The following is a 16,536-nucleotide window of genomic DNA, read 5'->3' as shown; positions in this document are numbered from 1 at the left end:
AATGTTGAAAGCAAACATGCAGCTGTAGTGTCCATTGACAAAAAGAAATTATCTAACATCTTCTGTCCCACATAAATCCGCTTCAATTCCAATTCCAGTTATACGTACATTTCTGATTCGCCTGTGTTATGCCCCTTTTCTCTCAACAAATGTTACCCAGAGAAACCAGTCGTGCATCTCTCGCCAGGTAAACTCAAGCTCACTTAGCAACCATGTGAGCATTGGTGCAATAGAATCGATGACAGTGTTAAATTGAAATGATGTCATTACATGTTTTTGATAAAAAGTATATTTTAATTAGAGAATAATAGCAGGACTGTTGACCTAATGCCTAATGGACATTCAAGTGGCTTCATCGCATCCTTTAAATGTGACATATGTGCAGTATTTTAAATACAATTTCTATCAGAATGTTTTTGTTTTTTTTTTAATTAAAAAACGTGTCACGTTATATGTATCAAGTTATGCTATGAGTAAATACACGAGTGAGCCATTGGGGGTGTGTTCTCGTAATCCCATCAATGCAATCGCCCTAGCAACAAATGCTTACCATCATGGAGATTAAAGGTCGTAAAAGAAGGTAGGTTTTAAAACGGAAACACTGGATGACACCACTTTGTACAGTAATTCTGTTTCAAAGGAGAATAGAGGGGGTTTAAATGACACGTGCCTTGTCCGCTTTCGCTTGTGTTGGTCAAATACGTTATAGGAGGCTGAAGAGATAGCTAGCATGGTTTACCTAGCAGTAGCTTCGGTTAGCCACCTTGCTAACTGTCCCACAATTCCAGTTAAAGTACTTGAGTCCATATTATAATGTGTATGTTAAAAATATGAAAGGCTTGGGGTGGTTGTTAAATCCCTGAAATTGTGGCAATTAATAATTATTACACCAGTACTGCGTTTAACGTACCGGTTAGTTAGCACCCCTGATTATAAATCTACCCTATGGTTTAACAAGAGACGACTTCCAATGTGACGACAAGTAGTTATTTTGTACTTTGAAATAGTTGCATTTAGTGAGTGTTGTGTCAAGTGTGCACTAGTTCCCACTCACTGGGCATTTCTCTGAATTCAACACTATGTCAACTATGTACTTTGTGTAACGCTGCTATTTTTTGACAACTCATATTACAGTTCATCAAATAAGTGCTTTACAATCTCAAAGAAGTCCAGTCGGCGTTCGGAACTTTAAAAAGATAAACTTTGAGTTCTTCTGAGGAATTCCAAGGCATTCCCAGGCAAGCAAACAGACAGACCCTCCAGCACATTCTATGTCGTCCACCTCCTTCGATCGGATATTCCCGAAACATCTGACCAGGGAAGCCACGTATAGGCGTCCTTAGAAGATACCTGAGCCACCTCATCTTGCTCCTCTGGGCACTTCCCAGATGTTCAAACTTCTCACCCTATATACCAAGGCAGAGCACGAATAACATTTGATTTTATGTCTTCTCTCTACTTACTCAGGTCCTGCCTTCCTTAAGAAATCACCAAACTGGCCCAGAACCAGATTAGTGCTTCACATGAAGAACTAACGATGCCTTATGCGTGAAGATAATGGGAGGAAGCGGGTCCAAAGCCAAAAGCTCTTGGCCTTTTTCAGGCAGCGGAGCCGGGGGTGACTCTGTCGCTCATGGCAATGAACAGTCGGTGACCCGCCTCAAAAGTGCCAGAAATGCAACACCCTTTGTTTTTACGAGAAGGAGGTAAAAACAACACGGATGAATGTTTGTTGTAAATTGATTTAAAGGACAACCGACGCCCCCGGATAAATTGTGCCCATAATTTGTAAAATCACTTCAAATTATTTCTACTGAGCGGAAGATTCCACCGCATATAGCTATATTTTACGTTTTAAGTCTTGTTTTCGAGTTGATGACAATGCCTGACGTGACACACAATGCATTTTGGGTACTTCGTTTGGTCTGAAAACATCGTGTTGATGGAAAACACATAAATAACACAATGGCGAATAGTTGTGTGTTGCACCTAGACTACTATTTGATACTCGCTGACACAAATTCCCAACAGACAAATCAGCCCATTTCCAACAGAGCTTGGGCGCCATCTTGTGCATTTTCTGGCACGCTACATTGTGTCATTGACGGCTCGAATTGATATGGGAGGACTCCTATCATCGATTGCAAACATTTATGCTTTCCTCTTCAGAACTATTTCAATCATATTCATAACTGGATGAGGAACAAGAAAGCATCTTTTCCGAATCTGAACTCTGTGAGCCCATTGTTTTGTTTCTTGAGCAAGGCAAGACGACCTGGCGTGACGTCACGAACAAGGGGGCGGGACTTTCTGAAAATCCCCAGTTTCGAGCTGATTGGTGGCAGTTTTTGGACACTTTAAGTCATTTTTATTGGTGTTTTGCATTTGACTAAAATATTAGCCTGCGTGTTTTGGGTATTTTAGATGCAATAAAACGTTTTTCTGATGTCAGGAAACAAAAAAATGGTGTCGGTTGTCCTTTAAAAAAAAATAACTGGTTTCAGTTGAATTCCCAAAGTTGATTAAACTTTTTTCTGAAGTTTGAGGTTGCATTTTGTGTCATGTGAGTGTTGTGTTTTGCAGCTCACTGTACTACGACGAGGATGGGGACCTTGCCCATGAATTCTACGAGGAGACGGTGGTGACAAAAAACGGCCGTAAAAAGTCCAAATTGAAGAGGATTCAAAAGAATCTAATTCCACAGGTAAGCTCAGTGTTGGTAACAGGGATCTAAAGGTCATCGCTTCACAAATATTTGAAAATGGTGCTCAAAGAGGGAATGGCCAAGACGACCATTAGGCACACATGCTTGCTGATAAAGCGCTGGCCATGGCATCTGGCATTGTTTTTTTTCTTTTCCTCAAGGGGCAGCATTTCCCTTTTTCCATGTTAGTGCTTTGTTCCAGCTTCATCTGTTGTTAAAGGACAACCGACGTCTCCAGACAAGTTGTGTCCATAATTTGTAAAATGCCGTCAAATCACTTCTACTGAGTGTATTTTAATAAGATTCCACTGCATATAGCTATATTTTACGTTTTAAGACTTGCGCTGAATATTCAGGAAGTCTTGTTTTTGAGTTGGTGACGAGTCCGTACGTGACGTCACTAAAGGACCGCCCTTTACCGTTAAAAAGACGCATTGTAGCGGTCCTTCCGTCACATCAATGTATTTTGCTGTACTTGTTTGGTCTGGGGACCTCGTGTTGCACCCAAAAGCCGCCAGAAGGCCAGAAGAGGGCGTTCAAGCGCCATATAAGGAATTTATCAGCCTGTGGAAACAGAGGTGGTCACTGGAGGTCGCCATTTTGTGCCTCTTTTTTTGGGTGAGAGATTTTCCCCCAATGTTGCCTCAAAATGGCACGAAATAAATTCTTTCATCGATTGCAAACATGTATGCTTTCCTCTTCAGAACCACTTTCTGAAAATGCCCAATTCGCAGCTCAATTTTTTTGCAGATTTTGGGCACTTTAAGTCATTTTTATTGTAGTTTTGCATTTGAATAAAAATATCATACTGCGTGTTTTGCGTATTTTAGATGCTATAAAACGTTTTTCTGATGTCAGTTAAACAAAAAAGTGACGTCGGTTGTCCTTTAAAGCGCTATATGAACCAATATTGCATTGTATTTTGGACTTCCGCTCTCATTTCAAGATCATATAACTTCAGACCCATTTAATTTAGGAAGTAACTTTTTTTCTGATGAAAGAAGAGAGTCAAAGGCTTCTAATGCTGTATTGAACTCTCTAAACAGTAACCCAAATAGAACTGTATCGTGGCTCCATTTTTCTCATTTTTTTAATTTTATTATACTAGTGGACCATGTTCTACCGGAAACAAATTCCTTGTGTTCTACATACTTGGCGATAAAGATGATTCTGATTCTGAATGTTTATGTAGTCCTAAAACTCAATATTCTGTGAGTCCTGGAATTCAAGTGACAATGACAAAAACCCTGGCACTGGAGTGAACACATTTTTGCACTTGTCTGGCAGTGAATGAGTTCATGCAACATTTGACTGTTTTACAATATTTTGTCCCTTAGCACTTTGGGCAATGTTTGAATTGTGTTATATTTGTCTTTGTTTTAATGTGATGGAAATAAAATAAAAATAATTGGCATTTTCAAAAGGGGTAATATGAAAATTTCCAGCAGATTAATCAGTCAGTTGGCAGATGTTGGTATTTTTAATGATTAATGATGTAATTTTTCATTATAGGGGATAGTGAAGCTGCAGCATCCCTGTATACATGTGGACTTCCCCATCGTCCTCTGTGAGGTGTGATTTTTTTTTTTTTTATAATCTCATTTGAAAAACTGCCGCAAATGCTTCCTCTTCAACTAAAAGAAATCTGACTTGAATTAATCTGTGTGTTCAAACATGAACTGACGGCAGGTACTACATATGTTTGTAACGTTTTCTCTGTTTAGATGATATACAGCGATACCTCGGCTAGCGAACTTTTCGCCTTACGAACATTAAATTCGTGAGAAAATAATACAAACTAATTTTCGGGAAACACACAATGGCTGGTGGACTAATTTTCGGCGGAAGAACACCAAACCACATGGCCGAACAGCGCCACCGTGGCTGCCGGACTATGTTTCCACAATCCTTTTCTCTGAGCGCATACATGGTTTGCTATAGAGTGGATACTTTTGCTTTTTTGGAACCGAAAAAGACCCCACCACAGGCTAGTGTTCAGCCAAAGAGGACACAAAAGAAAATTACGGTCGATCAGAAGAAGGAGATCATCGAAAAACACGAACGAGGTGTACGTTTGTGTGACTTGGCGTCCCAGTACCAATATGCTAAGTCGACCATTGCTACGTGTGGCTAAGGTTGTTTCTGTGTCGTCTAAGCAACGGTCTCAGGCAATAGAAGAGGTCGAGCAACTTCTCTTGATTTGGATTAACGAAAAGCAGCTAGCAGGGGACAGTGTGAATGAGGGTATTATCACCGAGAAAGCACTGCAACTTCACAACAGTTTATTTCCTTAATTACAATACAATAGAACATTTATTGTACATAAAATAAGGTATATTATGTGTAGTTTTAAGGCTTATTTAGTGGAAAATTGTTTCATGGGGACCTGGAAATGGATTATTCTCATTTTTAATGGTTTCCTATGGGAAATTAATGTTTGGAAGACACACTTTTTGCCTTACACACACTTTCTGGGAACCAATTAAGTTCGTAAGCTGAGGTATCACTGTAATATGTAAGCCAACATTAAATGGGACATATGGAAAATTTAAAAAATTCAAATTTAGAAAACACGACTGAAAATTGTACAATCATTTAGTTTCGACAACATAATAAAACGGAAAAAAGGCATATTATGTCTCCTTTAAAAATAACCCATCACATTATGCTGTATTTCTACCCTGCGGTGTTATTTGTGAAAAAATACAAAAGGAGTATTTGAGCCCCACTGAAAGGAGGGAAAAATACATTTAAGAGTAAAGAATAGTCAAGACATAGCATCATTTTTTCCCCTTATCTATTTCTTGTACAGTTGTGCCTTTATATAAGCAAAAATTTTCAACAAAAGCCCTGCTAGGTAGGAGTAAACTTAACTAATGTTACAACAAGCAGCTATTTGGCAGATTTCTTCCAGAAAGACAATTTTAACTTGTTAATATTTTCACTTATTTTATTTTTTGTACATCTTTGTGATAAGACACTTTTACAATATTATTACCTACCAGTTAATGTTATAATATTCTGTCTTTATTTTTTTTAGGGGGATATAGTTCAACTTATTCATCTTTTTTTCTTTTTTTGCTGTGGTTGAACATTGACCTCATAAGTGTAGGAGTTATTTTTTTACCAACATTTCTTGTGAAATATTTTTCGTTTTCTTTCTTTACCAATTTTTTTATGACTATCACAGATGAATGCAAATATTTAAAAAGTGTTCTCCAAATATTAGGCTTCTTTTAGAATATCATTTATTACAGATTTATCAGGAAATACATAGTGTAATTAATTAAAATTATGTTTTCATATAAACAATTTTTGTCGAGATAGTTTGTGTAAGACTCGACCGATTAGTTGGCCGGCCAATTTAATTGGTCCATATTTGCGCTTTTAAAACTAGCAAAAGGCAGCAGAACGTTTTGATTGAAGATTATTTATTTATAATGATAATTAATAATGATTTTTTTATATATTTATTTTTATTTTTATACGTGAACACATTGTAGCAAAAGACAACAATAATGACATTTAAACACCCTCCCCCCAAAATAGACATGATTCTACTTGTAATATTACAGTTTTTTTCCTTCTTTTCAATGTGGCTCCATAGTCACTTCTACAAAATGGTAACACAAGTTAGTATCTGCCTTTAGTGAGCTGCACAAAGGCAGTGTGTGTGTGTGTGCGTGTGTGTGAGTGTGTGTGTGTGTGAGTATGCATTATGTCTGCGTGCAGCTTATCTTTGAATGAACAAATGTGTCAATGTGCAAGCGTTGGCAACTGGCTGGCTAGTGATGTTTTATCGTAATAAACGTTCGATATAATATGAGCCGTTTTCAGTCACGTGAGCTCAGACCTGCACTTGTTAAATCGTTACACTGTCAACAATTCTGATGCATTAGTTGGAAATACTTGAATAAATAGTTTCATGAGTTGAATTTCTTGGATCATACTTTGTGTCTAATGCATCTTTTTATTTTATTTTATTTTTCAAAAGTGCGATTTCTTCAACCTCTTATGTAGTCCTGAAACTCAATATTCTGTGGGTCCTGCAATTCAAGTGACAATGACAAAAAACCTGGCACTGGAGTGGACACATTTTTGCACATGTGGCCGTGAATGAGTTAATTTCAAATTTAGTTTTTTTTTTCATTAGTTGCCTTTTGATATTTCCAAGATGTTTAAAAAAATATGATGATGATTATTTTTATTCTACAAATAAACACATCAATAATACAATACAATACAATCCAATACATGTTGATTTATATAGCGCTTTCACAACAGCTGAAGCTGTAACAAAGTGCTTAACAAAACAGTTAACATCAAGTAATACTATAAACATGTTTTAATGTTAAATAATAATACATACAAAACAAGCTCGTTAATTCGCTCGCTAACTCGCTCGCTAGCTACGCTAGCTAACCAACTAACGTACTAACTCATTAAATAAATAAATTACAATATTTTTAATGAACCAAATACAAAATACAATTAATTCAATACTTAATGCTATACTAAGAACAATTAGCATTAAAGCTGTGTAATGTGGGTGGATCTTTAAGCACCCATGTTCCTCACTATATGAGTAAAAAAATGATAGAAGGATCAATCTGACAAATGTGTTTCAAAAAAACACAAAAACTGGTTTTGTAGTTTCCCTTTAACAATTAATTTGTCACACTTTTTCCACCTCACACGCAATTTTGTCTTGGATACCCCCAAAAAATATCAAGAAAATGTTTAATTGTTATGACATTCATGTCTGAGGTTACCGTTTTACCTGCAGATGGCAGCAGTAGCAGCACTCTTTTGAACAAACCCCTTGACTGAGCTGGCTTCCTCCTCTCTTAATAACAATCCTCTGCTTTTGTGCCTCTATGTGTAATGATAGGGCCAAACTCACGCACTAAGACTACAACCATGACAATTTGTGGCCTGGCTGTGACCGCTTTGGCAGCAAACCAAGGCTTAATGGCAATGTAAACATTCTCAAGCCTATTTCGCAGACAATAAATGGCCCGCTGTTCTTTTCCAAGGCTACCGTGCCGTCTGTAATTGGGTGGAATGCGGTTGGGTGTGGTCCGGTGCCAGAGGTCACTCACTTTCATGTGCTTCCTCTCCGAGCCTCTTTTGATGTGCTTCGGGGAAGATAACCCCCTGTTCTTTGAGGGCCATCCGGTATTACCACGTTGGATATATGTGACATCCGTATGATAGGAACTGCTCGTGGGGTTGACACATGCTTAGTGACAAGAACTGAAAAAAAAGTTTTATCATAACGCGGGATGTAAATTATGTGACCAGTATTGTCACATTAAGTCATTTTGCTTTATCAGGCCGTTTGTGTCTAGAGTCCAGAAGTGTGCATCCAGGATTCTTGCCTGCTTAAACGACAACTGACGTCTCCAGACAAGGTGTGTCCATAATTTTAAAAATGGCTTCAAATGACTTTTACTGGGCATATTTTACAAAGATTCCACCACATATACAGTAAAGTCTCGTTCTATCGATATCAGTTATATCGATAGTACTGCTTATTACGATACTATTTCTATGAAGAAATAGGAGAGAATGTACATGCCGCAGGATCGGATATATCGATAGTCCGGTTATATCGATATTTTTTCCGACTCCCGAGAATATCGATATAACGAGACTTTACTGTAGCTATATTTTACGTTTTAAGACTCGTGCTGAATATTCCGGAAGTCTTGTTTTTGAGTTGGTGACGAGTCCTCACCCTACGTCACTGAAGGAACGCCCCTGAGCGAGAAAGGACATACCTTGCATCCCCTCAATGCATTATACGGTACTTTGTTTGGTCTGAAAACTTCGTGTTGATCCGTGTTGATGGCGAAATTAGAAGGAAAACATAAATAACGCAATGGTGAATCGTTGTATGTTACACCGAGACAACTATTAGATATTCGCTGACAAAAATTCCAAGGTGAAAAATCAACCAATTTCTAACGGAGCTCTGGCGCCATCTTCTGCATTTTCCAATGTAGCGTCTCAGAAAATGCACAAGATGGCCCCTAAGCTCTGTTGGAAATGGGCTGATTTGTCGGCTGGGAATTTGTGTCAACTCGTATCAAATAGTAGTCTTGGTGCAACACACAACTATTCACCATCGCGTTATTTATGTGTTTTCCTTCTAATTTTGCCATCAACACCGATCAACACGATGTTTTCAGACCAAACAAAGTACCCAAAATGCATTGTGTGTCACTTTCTCGGTCAGGGGCGGTCCAGACGTGACGTCAGGTCAGGCATCGTCATCAACTCGAAAACAAGACTTCCTGAATATTCAGCGCGAGTCTTAAAACGTAAAATATAGCTATATGTGGTGGAATCTTTGTAAAATACACTCAGTAGAAGTCATTTGAAGTAATTTTACAAATTATAGACACAACTTGGCGTTGGTTGTCCTTTAAGACTAAAACTTTTACTAGAAACAATCTGTCATTTGTGTTAAGTAGAGTGGAACTCTGTGCCCGTAGATGTTTTATTCCATTGAGTGGATGAACACCTCCCACAAATCTGCATTCCAATGCAATCAACGAGTGGTGGGGGCCCAAGTGAAGGTGATGGGGTGTGTTTCACGTTTCCCTGCCATTGTTTGGACTTCCTGTCTTTTGCCGATGTCACACTCGGGAAGCGGAGGTCCAATGAGGAGGCGGAGAAACCCTCCACCCAAGGGGAAACCAGTAAACATGCCTTTGTTCCCTTTCTCAACCATCTTCCATTCATACAGGCACTTTCTTTCCTAAAGGGCACTCCCAACGGGAGGGACCCCGATGACACTTAAGGTGAGTCAGCAAAGGCTCTGAAAAACAAAAGGCGGAAAACGTCTCACTTCCACCTCGTGTGCATTCCGAAAAAGTCTTGCCGGCGCAGTTTTTCCACACAGGTTCATTCGTAGCAACAGGGAACGGTGTCCAACAACACCAATGACAACTTACCATCTGAATACAAATGTCTATCAAATAAACAAATGCAAATGCAGTGATACCTCAGTTTACGAACGCTTTAGCTAACAAACTTTTCACCTTACGAACATTAAATTCACGAGAATATAATCTCCGCATACGAACTAGTTTTCAGGAAACACACGGAGCGCCACAATGGTGGCGGACTAGTTTTCGGCGGAAGAACACCAAACCACACGGCCAAACAGTGCCACCGTGGCTGCAGGACCACTCTTCCTTATACCCTTTCGACCATTGCTACGTGTGGCTAAGGGTGTTTCTGTGTTGTCTAAGCAACGGCCTCAGGCAATAGAAGAGGTTGAGAAACTTCAGTTGATTTGGATTAACGAAAAGCAGCTAGCAGGGGACAGTGTGTGAGGGTATTATTGCCGAGAAAGCACGGCAACTTCACTCGGATAACATCAAGAGGCAACTACCATCACAAAGGTAAATAAAACAACTTTATTATACAGTACAGTTTATTTCTTTAATTACAACACAATAGCACATTTATTATACATGAAATAAGGTATATTTTGTGTAGTTTTAAGGCGTATTTAGTCGAAAATTATGTTTTATGGGGACCTGGAAATGGATTATTCTCATTTTTAATGGTTTGCTATGGGAAATTAATGTTTGGAAGACACACCTTTTGCCTTATACACACTTTCTGGGAACCAATTGAGTTCACAAAAGTGAAGTAAAAATCTGTTAATTAAAATAAAATGATATTATCCCCCCCCCCCCCCAAAAAAAAAAAAACAATTAAATAAAGTGAAATATTGAATATACAGTAGAAAGATGTCATGAATGAACATATAACAAAGGCATTAAATTAAAAGTCAACATTGAAATGATGCATTAAAAATGCAGTATATAATAATTAGGAAATGTATTAAATAAAATGATAAAATCTAAATGTGTAAAAAAAAAATTGACATTTAAAAATGTATGTTAAATACCTATCAGTGAAATCACTACAAATAAAAATCAACCATATTTAGAATTTCCATGAACTACTGTAACATCTAAAACTGACAAGAGTAATGATGGAATTGATTCAGACATAGCACTACTGAAGGCCCGGCGATGAAAAACCACAGCCCACCACTGCATTAAATAAATGCTGATTAAATAAGTCTACTATTTTATTTAATTATAAAAATCAATTTATGAACTTTTATTTTCTATGAGTTAACATTTTTTTAATCCTTCCAGCAACATTAAAGGACAACCGACGTCCCCGGACAAGTTGTGTCCATAATTTGTAAAAGGGCTTCAAATGACTTCTACTGGGCGTATTTTGATAAGATTCCACCGCATATAGCTATATTTTACGGTTTAAGACTCGCGCTGAACATTCAGGAAGTCTTGTTTTTGAGTTGGTGACGAGTCCTCACGTGACGTCAGAAAAGGACCACCTCCTGACCGTAAAGAAGACGCATTGTAGCGTCTTTCCATCACGTCAATGTATTTTGCTGTACTGTTTTTTTTTTTTTAAACCGTGTGTTACATCCAAAAGCCGCCAGCAGAGGGAGTCCAAACTCCATGGAACGAATTTATCAGCCTGTGGAAACAGGCTGATTCATTCCTCACAGCTTGGTGGCCATTTTCTTGCCTCTTTTTGGGTGAGACATTCGCCCCCGCCCGTTTGCCTCAAAATGACACGGAATAAATTCTTTAATCGATTGCAAACATGTATGCTTTCCTCTTCAGAACTATTTGAATCATATTCATAACTGGATGTGTAACAAGAAAGCATATTCTCCGAATCTGAAGCCATTGTTTTTATTCTCCAGCAATGCAAATGTCTTGGAGTGACGTCACGAACTGGGGGCCGGACTTTCTGAAAATGCCCAATTCGCAGCTCAATTTTTTGCAGATTTTGGACACTTTAAGTCATTTTTATTGGTGTTTTGCATTTGAATAAAAATATCATACTGCGTGTTTTGGGTATTTTAGATGCTATAAAACGTTTTTCTGATGTCAGTTAAAAAACAAAAAAAGTTACGTTGGTTGCCCTTTAAAGGACACTATTTTTTTGTTTCCTAACTGACATGCATCTAAAATACCCAAAACACGCAGGCTGATATTTTTAGTCAAATGCAAAACAACAATAAAAATGAGTTAGTGTCCCAAAACTACTTCAATATGACCTCGGAGATGACGAGTTTCAGAAGGTCCTTTGTTCGTGACGTCACGTCATCAACTCGAAAACAAAACTTCCGGAATATTCAACGCAAGTCTTAAAATGTAAAAATAGCTATATCCCGTGGAGTTTTTGTAAAATATGCTCAGTAGAAGTCATTTGAAGTGATTTTACAAATTATGGACACAACTTGCCGTCGGTTGTCCTTTAAGTGGACTCATCAGCAATAAAAAAGTCAACATAAAATGTGCTTCATTGGTCAAGTTTCTTCCCTACCACTGCACACAACGTCCAGTTTCTTATCTTCTGATTTTGCTGGTCTAATGCCAGCGGCTGTCATCGCCGCCCTCCAGAAATGGAGGACATGTGCATAACACATGCCCCCTGTCTCAATGCAGAGGTGGCAAAACAACAACCACTTAAGTTGCAAGTCTATTAAAAGTGGGAAAAAAAAGAACCGCTAATTATAGAGCAATAAAACACCGGCATCGGAAATCTCAAACAAAGGAGCCATTCAGCCATTTTCTTATTTAGTATGTCCATTAAGTTTTTTTTTAGGGAAAGTGAACTGTTTTTAACTTCACTTTAACTTTGTGCTTCATGCTGGTCGATAATCGAAACTTTTTTACCTCATGTCTTACGCTTAAGTGAGGCCCTCCGAATGCTTCTTCCGCCACTAATTGTAGATGGCTGAGAGACGCTCGACCTAGCTTGCAGCGTAGCGGCATTCATTCGTTTAACTGTGTCCACATCCTAACTTGTACACTGTTCGAGAAATGATGCCGAAGTTTGCGTTGTACACGAAAAACATTTGAATAGCTCAACTAAGGATTGGTGACATAACTATCAGGAAGTATTGTTTATTATGTTGGTGCGCAAGTGTGACGGGTGTCACAACAGTGACTGTCTTCATCTCCACGATGCTGCCGTATTAATGAAGACGAGACGCGTGGATGTGTCTTTTTATTTCTTTTATTTCTGCAACACTGCAACACAGTATGGCAGAAGGGATGGGTGAAGTCGCATGGGTTTCGTCTTGTGATTAACCTGAATCTCCTCGAGATTGTTCTCAAATGCAAAACATTGTAGATAACAAAACAGAATTAACAACGTGTGATCGTATAGTGGTTATTTACAGAAAAAGAGAATACAACACAAATTCACTGTTATTTACAAGATGTCCCTGAACGCATCATGGGCGGAGACTCAGCAGAACACGCGGTGCGCTTGTGATGGCTGGCGCACAGTTCAACCAGCCACGGACACTCACGGGCAAATGAGACACGACACAAGAAACTAAATATTGTTCAATAAAAACGAAATGAAACAATTATTACCTGCAACACAGTATGGCAGAAGGGATGGGTGAAGTCGCATGGGTTTCGTCTTGTGATTAACTGCGCAATAGAAAAGCACTATGAAGCTAAGTTCCACTCGACAAAACGTGAAGTAAATAATGACACAAAAAGTAATCTGGACTCGAATGAATAAGGGAACTAATTAGATAACACTAGACAGTAAAAAAGGGGAAACAAAATAAGATATTGTCATGAAAATGCGCGTTAATCAAGACCAACAGAAAATTGCGACTCACCCTGAATCTCCTCGAGATTGTTCTGGAAACTATGGGCGGGACATAGTGCCACACTGTGCGCCGTTGCGTCACTTCCTTCATAATTTAATAACCTAAGTGTACAACTCCGTTACATACACCCCCCTTAAATTATGCAGAAGTGAGGCAACATACACACGGAAGACAACAGAAAGACCAACAGGCAAAATAGACAAGGTTATCGGGCAAGGATGTACAAAAATGCTGTCTAATTATGTCACTCATCTGACCAACTACGTCAGGTGACTGGAGTAAGGGATCTGTCGCCGGTGTGTCAGGGTCTGTGCGCTGGTCGGAGATGCACTGTACTGGGTCTGGGAAGGAACTCTGTCCCCACTAACATAAGTGGCCTCAGCTCGCACCTGCCCATTCCCCTCTGTACAAACTACATCACCCTGCATAGCACTACATAACTGTGACAGACTGGAGAAAGGGATCTGTTGCTGGTGTATCAGTTGTCTGTGCGCTCGTCGTAGATGCACTGCACTGGGTCTGGGAAGGAACTCTGTCCCCACTAACATAAGTGGCCTCAGCTTGAACCTGCCCATACCCCTCTGTACAACCTACACCACTCTGGATTGCACCACACAACTGTTACACGGTTGGGAAGCCTCTACCTCTACCAACACACTCATTCAAAGGTGTGCTACTTGTTACATGTAAGGAGCTCATTCTTAGCCTTCACACACAAAAACAAACTTACAGGAAAAAAAAGAAGCACAACAATTGCAAAACAGCAGCTCAGACAATCAACACACAATTTAAAGAACGGGGTCGACACACCGTCCACCGAGTGATGGGATGAAGACACTGTGCAGCATCGCGGTCCCGGTCCGAAGTGGAGAGTCACTTGTGATCCGGGTCACGGCACCAATGTGACGGGTGTCACAACAGTGACTGTCTTCATCTCCACGATGCTGCCGTATTAATGAAGACGAGACGCGTGGATGTGTCTTTTTATTTCTTTTATTTCTGCAACACTGCAACACAGTATGGCAGAAGGGATGGGTGAAGTCGCATGGGTTTCGTCTTGTGATTAACCTGAATCTCCTCGAGATTGTTCTCAAATGCAAAACATTGTAGATAACAAAACAGAATTAACAACGTGTGATCGTATAGTGGTTATTTACAGAAAAAGAGAATACAACACAAATTCACTGTTATTTACAAGATGTCCCTGAACGCATCATGGGCGGAGACTCAGCAGAACACGCGGTGCGCTTGTGATGGCTGGCGCACAGTTCAACCAGCCACGGACACTCACGGGCAAATGAGACACGACACAAGAAACTAAATATTGTTCAATAAAAACGAAATGAAACAATTATTACCTGCAACACAGTATGGCAGAAGGGATGGGTGAAGTCGCATGGGTTTCGTCTTGTGATTAACTGCGCAGTAGAAAAGCACTATGAAGCTAAGTTCCACTCGACAAAACGTGAAGTAAATAATGACACAAAAAGTAATCTGGACTCGAATGAATAAGGGAACTAATTAGATAACACTAGACAGTAAAAAAGGGGAAACAAAATAAGATATTGTCATGAAAATGCGCGTTAATCAAGACCAACAGAAAATTGCGACTCACCCTGAATCTCCTCGAGATTGTTCTGGAAACTATGGGCGGGACATAGTGCCACACTGTGCGCCGTTGCGTCACTTCCTTCATAATTTAATAACCTAAGTGTACAACTCCGTTACACAAGTACATAGAGAGCTAGCTAGCTAGCTCGATCTCTAATAGCTAGATACATAGCTAGTATTCGCAAATACAGAGCTCGCAATCTAGCTCTCTATTTGCTATCTAGGTGGCTATCTATTATCTTGCGAGGTAGCTTTCTAACTGTTTGAGTTACCGCTGTTCACCCACAGAAAAACTTATCCTGTGACTGTAAAGTGACTGAGAGTTTTGAAAGGTGCTTAGAAATGATATGTATTATTAATATTAACAGAGAAAATGATCACTTTTTCAAAATGGCAACTTTTCATCAAATCAAACGGAGGCCATCTTGCTTGAATCACAGATGCAGTGTAATTCAAGTTGGTTTTTGTATCTAACATTGCGATGATATGCCATTACATACCAACATCAATTTAACACCACTCCAAAATCATGTTTCATCACAAATTTAATATTCACCAATTTGTATTGTTGTCATGGATTAAAAGTTAAAAGTTGAAGATGGTGGAAGTTATCAACGTCAATCTGTGCTTATGCTAAGGGCTCACCATCATCTCAAACTAATTTTCCAACGCCTAACAATCATGGGCGATCCAATAAATAAAACAATGAGCTGACGATCCTGTAATATGAAACAAATCTTTGTGGCTGACAAGTTCCCTCTGCCCCCAAAGCATTCAATGTATCTATTGTGTCCGAAGGAACGAGAGGAGAACTCTTGCTTTGTCAACGTCTTTATTGTGCCGCCATGTTCGTCTACCTGCGGGCGTGACGTCACCGCTGCTTTTCAACACTGTCGCAATGTTATTTAGCAGTGTGACATTGCTACATTTTAGCAGTGTGACATGCTAAACTATCTGTTTTCTTTTCTCAAAAAGACGCTCTTTGTAAGTAATTGACAGCAAAATGTCTCCCAGTGGAAATCAGAAGGGACTATTTTACCTTGTTATTGTTTATAAAGCATCCAGACTTTTGAATTTGAGGTGACATAATGTCTCAGAAAAATTGATGAAAAGATGCATAATCCAAACAAAATGTAACTATTTTTATTTGTGGAAAAGTAGACATTTTGAAATGGAAGGTTTTCACTTTGCACTGACAACATCCATGACTTAAAAAAAAGATTCCACATCCTATTCCATTAACTGGGCTGATTTGTCTTTTTATGAACTACAAAAAGCCCCGGAGCACAGAACCCCTGCTGTAAAGGAACATTTCAATTTTCCTGAAGAAATCTGCTGTGAAAACTGAACAAATTGCAACCATTTGTCTTGTGTTTATTTTAGGCAAAATCACTGTTTCCCCAAGTAATAGGAAAAGCATGAATACATTGTCCCGAGGTCTTTGAGGCAAGTTTTAACCCAATTTACCATGTATTTATCTGACTGTAAATGAGTATACCTATACTTAAAAAGCCACCCC

General features: G+C 39.0%; 1 protein-coding gene across 2 annotated transcripts; it reads left to right on the top strand.

Moving 5' to 3' along the window:
* The first annotated feature begins 507 nt into the window (after positions 1-507).
* LOC148890469 (tumor suppressor candidate 2-like) lies at positions 508-16,454 on the top strand. Of its 2 annotated transcripts, XM_089010393.1 has the most exons (5): positions 508-580; positions 1,468-1,706; positions 2,584-2,704; positions 4,217-4,276; positions 16,401-16,454. In XM_089010393.1, the coding sequence occupies exons 2-5, from the start codon at positions 1,558-1,560 to the stop codon at positions 16,437-16,439; spliced, it is 369 nt and encodes a 122-aa protein (XP_088866519.1). In that variant the 5' UTR covers positions 508-580; positions 1,468-1,557; the 3' UTR covers positions 16,440-16,454. The 2 variants fall into 2 exon arrangements, with proteins under 2 accessions (XP_088866519.1, XP_088866520.1); XM_089010394.1 differs by lacking the exon at positions 16,401-16,454 and having other exon boundaries at positions 4,217-6,639.
* The last annotated feature ends 82 nt before the right edge of the window (positions 16,455-16,536 follow it).

The sequence above is a fragment of the Hippocampus bargibanti genome, linkage group LG12, assembly GCF_051943395.1.
Source record: "Hippocampus bargibanti isolate YZ-2025 linkage group LG12, ASM5194339v1, whole genome shotgun sequence".
Taxonomy (NCBI): domain Eukaryota; kingdom Metazoa; phylum Chordata; class Actinopteri; order Syngnathiformes; family Syngnathidae; genus Hippocampus; species Hippocampus bargibanti.
The sequence above is the reverse complement of the archived record's forward strand: the minus strand, read 5'-3'. Positions and strand labels throughout refer to the sequence as shown.